The 7,590-nt window shown below is 49.0% G+C and overlaps 1 protein-coding gene across 1 annotated transcript in view; it reads left to right on the top strand.

The window, feature by feature from the left end:
* Positions 1-7,590, top strand: part of ip6k1 (inositol hexakisphosphate kinase 1) — a gene marked incomplete at its 5' end in the record, with an annotated part of 19,522 nt that continues 11,932 nt past the window's right edge. The window contains 3 exons of the mRNA XM_084445772.1: positions 1-142; positions 280-421; positions 6,052-6,461. Of these exons, the coding sequence (XP_084301898.1) occupies positions 1-142; positions 280-421; positions 6,052-6,461 (694 nt within the window). The remainder of the gene's footprint in view (positions 143-279; positions 422-6,051; positions 6,462-7,590) is intronic.

Below are 7,590 nucleotides of genomic sequence, written 5' to 3'. Positions count from 1 at the left end.
ATGGCGGACGGCCTGGTAGCCCACTACAACGCTGCCTTATCCCTCAGCCTGGAGGGTCTTGCCCCCCTCAAAACTCGGACTGTCTCCTTCACTCGTCCCGCCCCCTGGTTCACCACCGAACTTTGCATCATGAAGGCCTCTGGTCGCCAGCTGGAGAGACTCTGACAAAGAACTGGCCTTACGGTCCACCTTCTGGCCTTTAAAGACCATGTGAGGTCCTATAAAGAAGCACTCTCCCAGACCAAGACACAATATTACTCCACTCTCATTGACTCCCAGCAAAAGCACCCCAGATCGTTGTTCTCAACCGCCTACTCCGCCCCCCCGAAGCTCCCCACCCCCCAGGTGCCGACTTCTGCTCCAAGTTCCTGGAGCAAAACTTCCAGGCGAAAGTGGATGCTATCCATCTGCAGATTCTGGCGTCTGCCCCTCCCCCTCCACACTCACCTCAGCCCTCCACACAGCCCTCAGCAGCATTGCCCCAACGCTGCCTCTCCACCTTCTCCCCAGTAGACGCTAAGTCCTAAGTCGCTAAGTTGGCCGCTAAGGCCAAGGCCTCCACCAGTCCTCTGGACCCCACGCCCACAGCACGGTGGGCCTCCCAACACTCTCCCCTAATGGTGGACATGATCAATTCCTCACTCAAATCTGGCGTAGTACCCACCAGTTTCAAAACCGCCTCAGTCACCCCCATCCTCAAAAAGCCTGGTCTGGACCCTGATGACCTTAACAACTATCTACATGTATTTATCTGTGTAAGTGGTGAGGAAATACCTTCCGTAAGATCGGAGCGCGTCTTCTTGGCAGCCGGCAGCAACATTGTAAACAAGCACTGAATACGATCAAGTGGGCCAGCACTGCAGGCTATTCCTCTTGTTTTGGTTTGAGTTGGCTAAATAAAAGGACCCTGTTTGCACTAAATGTCACCTGTGTTGACTGAGTATTAACATTACTTGAATACTTGAATCCTGTGAACACATAGACGGACTCGAAAACTCTGTTGGTGTGGCGAGTGCCCTCTTGTGGTTAGAACTGGTACTGGCAGTTCCATTGTATGCATCATTTTCTATGCAAAATGTATATAATACCGATAATCGAATACATTCGATTTTCTGAAAATATTTCAGAGAGAAAGTCGAATATCATGTCTGACGGGCTGTCAGAGATCCTGGTGGTCACCAAGATGGCGTTCAGTTGACACTTGCCGTTGAAATGAATGTGGCGTTGAGATGAATGGGAAATGATGACAGAAGCTGTCAGGCTCCATTTCTATCTTATTGTCAGCTTTAAGCCGACCCCCGCTGACACGTCAAGGCCTTTTTAATAGCGCATGGTGACGTGTCTCTCCTGGCTGCCATGGAGAGCATGCCTGAGGTGAGGCCGTAGGGCTGGTGGAGTCAGCTGGGTGATGTGGGCATCTTCTCCCCCGCTGCCCGGCCCTGCACTGCCTAGCGCTGCTGTGACTTACTGGCACGAGACAAACATAGCTTAGCATGCCTTGCAAAGTGCTCAGGAGTGCATGCACGCACGCACGCACGCGCACACACACACACACACACACACACACACACACACACACACACACACACACACAAGTTCAGAGGTGGTAGCAGCAGCATGTTTATTTAGACACAGCTTGTGAGTCAGCTCCTCCTGGTGAGGATAAATACAAACAAGTGCACAGTGAACCTGTCGTCCCCCACCCATGGTGCACGCCGTGAGCATGTACACTTTTTGAATGTCAGTGGAGTAGGCTTTTCTAGTTTAAATGTATCTATAAACCCAGCATAAAGGCCCATCATATTTTGGGTTTGGTCTAAAATGTAAGCATTTATTCGAAAGTAAGTATAGTGAACTAAAATAACGTGATTAAATAAGTTTATATAAGAACCTCAATGATTTTCTTTCTGTAAGACAAAAAATGAAAACTGACAAATAAATCAATAAAAACATGGAGACAGAAAAAGGCCATGCAATAAGATTGTATGATAATTGACTGTTCATTTAAAACGTGTCCACAACACAATTTGTTTCCTTTCAGGAGTAGGTTCCAGAAACACGGGCTGTATAGTGTTATTGCACTAGTGGATATGCTCAACGCATTCTCTAGGGTCTAATATGGTAAATGGTAAAATGGTAAATGGACTGCACTTATATAGCGCTTTTCCACCTTAGCGGCACTCAAAGCGCTTTACAATGGCCTCTCATTCACCCATTCACACACACATTCACACACCAATGGCGGCAGCTGCCATGCAAGGTGCTAACCTGCTCATTGGGAGCAATTTGGGGTTAGGTGTCTTGCTCAAGGACACATCGACATGTGGACAGTCGGAGCTGGGATTCGAACCACTGACCCTTCGATCATTGAACGACCCGCTCTACCAACTGAGCTACAGCCGCACTAATAAGAACAAGCACCAAAAGTAGACGGGCTCCAGGCTTCATCTTTCTGATATGAAAGTCCTCTGTGCACCATCCACCGAGTCAAATTCCTTATATGTGAAATGTACAATTTCAAATAAAACATTCTGGGGCGAATTCACTCAAGGATTGCACAGCTTTTCCTGACGCAAAACCTGTGCAAATAAGTCGAAAATAAACTTTGCTATTCACAAATCCCTCGCAAAGGGTGAAATACGGTGTTAACTGCGTAATAGCATTTCTCTGCGCCGGTATTATTAGCTGATATTTAAATTAGGTAATATGGGTGGAGAATGTTCCCCTTTCTATGCAAATGAACATTATTGCAAAATCCGCCCAATTCACAAAGATCAGCGCTAATTGCCTCACGCAGTTAAAGGGAAATAATTCCGCTTTCAAAGACGTGGTATTTAGGCGCAAGGGGTGTGTGTGTCGTCTTTTCAAATCATTCCACATCCGTTTGCAGTCCGTATTTCCGCGTTTACACACACACCAACGGCACTGACTGCTTGGGAAATTAAACCCCAAATATAATTCTTTGCTGCAGACGTGATATTTTTTCCATAAAGCTGAGACATGTTTTTGAACCTCGTCCGTGAGGACTTCAAGTTCGCGGTTTGAAAATCGTATCGTTCTTTTTCTCTCTGCCATTGTCCAATGATATGCATACGAGTTGTATGCGTTGTATGCGCAGTAGTCATTTCCTATATCAGCAGCAAATTGCACTCAGCTGCAAACACCGAATGGGCGTGTTTGCGCTGGGATATTATTAGCGCAATGTCTTTAGTGACAACGGCGCACATAGCTGGAGCAACTGACACAATGTAATGGTGCAGTTAACTGCTGCAATTCCACTTTAGTGAATTCGCCCCTCAGTTTCTAATTCTCATTCTACATAGTTTGTCCTATGTAGTGATAATCTGATCCATCGAAGGACTCATCTTGTTCTTTAGCCAGCCTGTAGAAGAAGAAATCTGTATTTGTCATAACAGGCCTGTGGTCCCAGATCTCGTGAGGTTCAGTGTGTGTGCAGCTCAGTGTGTTGGTGTAAGAGGAGAAAGTGTTGGCCGGAAAATAGCAAAAGGGTCCAAGGAATTTCACCTCTTTAGCCTTGACTGTAAGGTGCTGGAAATGCCGACGGTCATGTCAGTGCTGTAACTGGGTTGTTGGTCCAACCTTCAATCTCTGCCTCGGCTTTGGAGCAGCTGCCTCACCATGTAGGGTCAGACCCTCCACCACACACACACACACACACACACACAATGTCCCATTTTACAGTTGTTATTGTGATTGGGGGAGTGTGATCTACAGTAGGTGTATGATGTAGTAGTCGTAGTAGTAGTAGTACTGGTAGTAGTAGTAGTACTGGTAGTAGTAGTAGTAGTAATGGTAGTAGTAGTAGTAGTAGTAGTAGTAGTAGTGGTAGTGGTGGTAGTAGTAGTAATGGCAGTAGTAGTAGCAGTAGTAGTAGTAGTAGTAGTAGTAGTAGTAGTAGCAGCAGTAGTAGTAGTAGTAGTAGTAGGTAGTAGTAGTAGTGGTAGTAGTGAGGAAATTGCACTGTTTCAGCATCAAAAGACAATGTACACCTAACACAATCAGATACAAATATACAGTACATGCAAAAAGAAATACAAGTATACTGTAGATAAGTAAGTACGTAGCCTTGAGAATCAATAGTTCTGGAGCCTAGTGGCCCATAGGGTCATAAGTATACAGTTCTAGAGCTCATATAAACATGTTACAGTAGGTATGTTGTTCCTAACATGCCGAGATTCTGTGGACCTGTCTAGGGTGTGTACGAGCTGGTAAGATGTAATGTCCTGTGTTCTGTCCAAGGAGCGGTAGTCCCATCTGAGTTGACCCGGGTCCATAGCCCAGCCCGTCAGGAGATGTACTAAACAGTCTTGACAGCTGCACAAACAAACAACCTCCTGTTTAGCTACTCTAAACATTGTGCTCCGTTGCAGCCTAATCTAATGAAGCCATCTACGGTATCTGCTCGTAGTGTGTTGATATTGATTCCTTGTGCCACTGGAGGCAACGAGCCAAGTCTGTGTAGAGCCGGCAGTATACGGTGTAGTTCCTTCCCAGGTCTCCCATGTCGCCCTGGAGATTGGGGTTACATGCGGCCAGTGAGCTGTGACCCGTGATCCAGACCTGTTAACTTGCCACCCAGCCTGAGAGCTGCTGGCCACACAGACTGGGTTTCAGGATGAGGTCATCAGCTCTTAAGCTAATGAGATAAAGATGATATGAGAGGCTGGGATGAGAATGATAGGACTGTCCAATGTCACTGGGTCTAATCCTGCGGTCAGTAAGGTGTGTGTGTGTGTGTGTGTGTGTGTGTGTGTGTGTGTGTGTGTGTGTGAGTGTGAGTGTGAGTGTGAGTGTGAGTGTGAGTGTGAGTGTGAGTGTGAGTGTGAGTGTGAGTGTGTGTGTGTGTGTGTGTGTGTGAAGGTGAATATGAAGTGGAACATGCACAGCAGGTGTGAGGGTTGTGGTGCCCTCCCTCCTCCGTGTGTGTGTGTGTGTGTGTGTGTGTGTGTGTGTGTGTGTGGGTGGACTTGAAAGAGATTTCTGAGCTCCAAGACTAACAGATTGAAAGCCCCCATGTTGCTTTCCCAATCCCATGATACCTAAGGAGACCTTTCACACACACACACACATACACACACACACACACACACACACACACACACACACACACATGCAGGCTTAATGGAAGATGCTGGGAATGCAGGGTGTGTGTAGATTGACCAAATCAATCACTCAATTAGCTAACGCCCTCTGGAGTCTCACTGGTGCTCCAGTGGCTTATAACCTTCTAAGGACGACACGCACACACTCATTCACACACACGCACCCACACACCCACAAATTAGCTGCTGATGGGGTCCAGGGTAATGTAATAGGCCTGCAGATGGGTAGCTGTATAGGTCGTATTAAAGCAGGCCAGAGCTGTGTCTGGCGTCCTGCCACCCATTAGACCTGGAGAGAGATGGTCCAACATGGCCTCTCACTGCCACACAGTGTGTGTGTGTGTGTGTGTGCGTGCGTGCGTGCGTGCGTGCGTGCGTGCGTGCGTGCGTGCGTGCGTGCGTGCGTGCGTGCGTGCGTGCGTGCGTGCGTGCGTGCGTGCGTGCGTGCGTGCGTGCGTGCGTGCGTGCGTGCGTGCGTGCGTGCGTGCGTGCGTGCGTGCGTTAGGGCTGGGTATCGATTCGAATTTCAAGAATCGAATCGATTCCGATTCACAAGGTTCAGAATCGATTATCACGATTCGATTCAATATCGATTCGGTTAGTGTTACTAAAACTTTAGCTGTAATCTTAATTACATGACTGGCAAGTTATGCAACACATCAATACTAGGGCTGGGTATCGATACTGATTTCCAAAAATGAATGAATGAATGAATCATTGAATTAATTAATTAACTATTCATTAAATAAAAGATCGATTTTGGGATTCATGAATCGATTCTGAATCATTTGATTCAGAATCGATTAATCGATTTTTTTAACCCAGCCCTAGTGTGTGTGTCTCATCCTGCATCTGCAGCTATTGTGTCCTGAGGCGCACTGTGGCATTTGCGACGTCATGATTAACTCTGTCCCCCTTCCCCCCCCAGCCGCGATTGGATTGGTCGCTCGGTGGGCGTGGCCGGCGGGCTGGCTCCTCCCCCTCCCGGCGGCAGCGTGCGCTCCCAGCCGCCCCCGCCCCGCTCACCCGGCCTGCGCGCCCGAGCCCACGCCGCCGGCGCACGGCCCGCCAACGTCATGTGCCTCCCGCACGGCATGGACGCGGGCAAGCACGGCGCCAGCCAGGTGGGAGGAGGAGGGCCGGCCCAGGGGGGGCCGGGGGGCGGGGGCCGGAGGGGCGGGGGCGTGCCCCTGGAGCCCTTCGTGCACCAGGTGGGCGGCCACAGCAGCATGATGCGTTACGACGACCACACGGTCTGCAAGCCCCTCATCACCCGGGAGCAGCGCTTCTACGAGTCCCTGCCCCCCGAGATGAAGGAGTTCACCCCCGAGTACAAAGGTGCGGACCGACTAGCACACTCAGTCGCACGTACACACACAGGCACACACACACACGCACAGTCGCACACACACACGCACAGTCGCACACACACACACAGGCGCACACACACTTTCACTGTACACGTCTGTATCAAATCAAATCAAACTTTATTTGTATAGCGCATTTCATACACACAGGCAACACAATGCGCTTTATAGATAACAAGGGAGGTGGGGATACATCCCATCCCTACATATTCCAGAGGGAAGCAAAAAAACAGATAAGTGAGCTGTAAAAATTCTTCCCTGACCTCTCTCAACGAGACGATCGAGCAAGCTCCTGGAAAATGTTTGTCTATTGGCTAAGAACATTTAACAGAGCAGTAACCATTGGCTAAATACTTCATAAGAGAGATGACTAACAGTAGAGTGCACAAATAGTTACAGAGAAGTTGGCTACTTAATAGGCCATTATGTGTTAGCTATCCCTGTAGTCTCTAATATGATATTTAAGTGAATCATATAACAAATCACAGTCAGCACTTAGCAGAACAGGCTCATAGATACACTCCACCGTGAGAGCACACAAATGTACACACACAATGCACACTGGGAACTTGTGTCTGAGAGGCAGGATGTTTTACAGTAGTAGGAGTGAGTCCAAACCCTGAACACTACAGGGGGGGGAGAGAGAGTCCAAACCCTGAACACTACAGGGGGGGGAGAGAGAGTCCAAACCCTGAACACTACAGGGGGGGGAGAGAGAGTCCAAACCCTGAACACTACAGGGGGGGGAGAGAGAGTCCAAACCCTGAACACTACAGGGGGGGGAGAGAGAGTCCAAACCCTGAACACTACAGGGGGGGGGGGGGGAGACAGTCAAAGTGTTAGGATGGAAATACGTGCTCGACTGCAGCCAGCGCTCCTCTGCTCTGCTCTTCATCTCCTGTCGGCCAGCTGTCCGGTAGCCGTGGCAACGCTATCAAACAGTCTGCTCCCAACTCCCAGACCCCTATATCTCTAGACCCCCAGACCCCTATATCTCTAGACCCCCAGACCCCTATATCTCTAGACCCCCAGACCCCTATATCTCTAGACCCCCAGACCCCTATATCTCTAGACCCCCAGACCCCTATATCTCTAGACCC

Source organism: Borostomias antarcticus (genome assembly GCF_949987555.1).
Source record: "Borostomias antarcticus genome assembly, chromosome: 11".
Taxonomy (NCBI): domain Eukaryota; kingdom Metazoa; phylum Chordata; class Actinopteri; order Stomiiformes; family Stomiidae; genus Borostomias; species Borostomias antarcticus.
The sequence above is the reverse complement of the archived record's forward strand: the minus strand, read 5'-3'. Positions and strand labels throughout refer to the sequence as shown.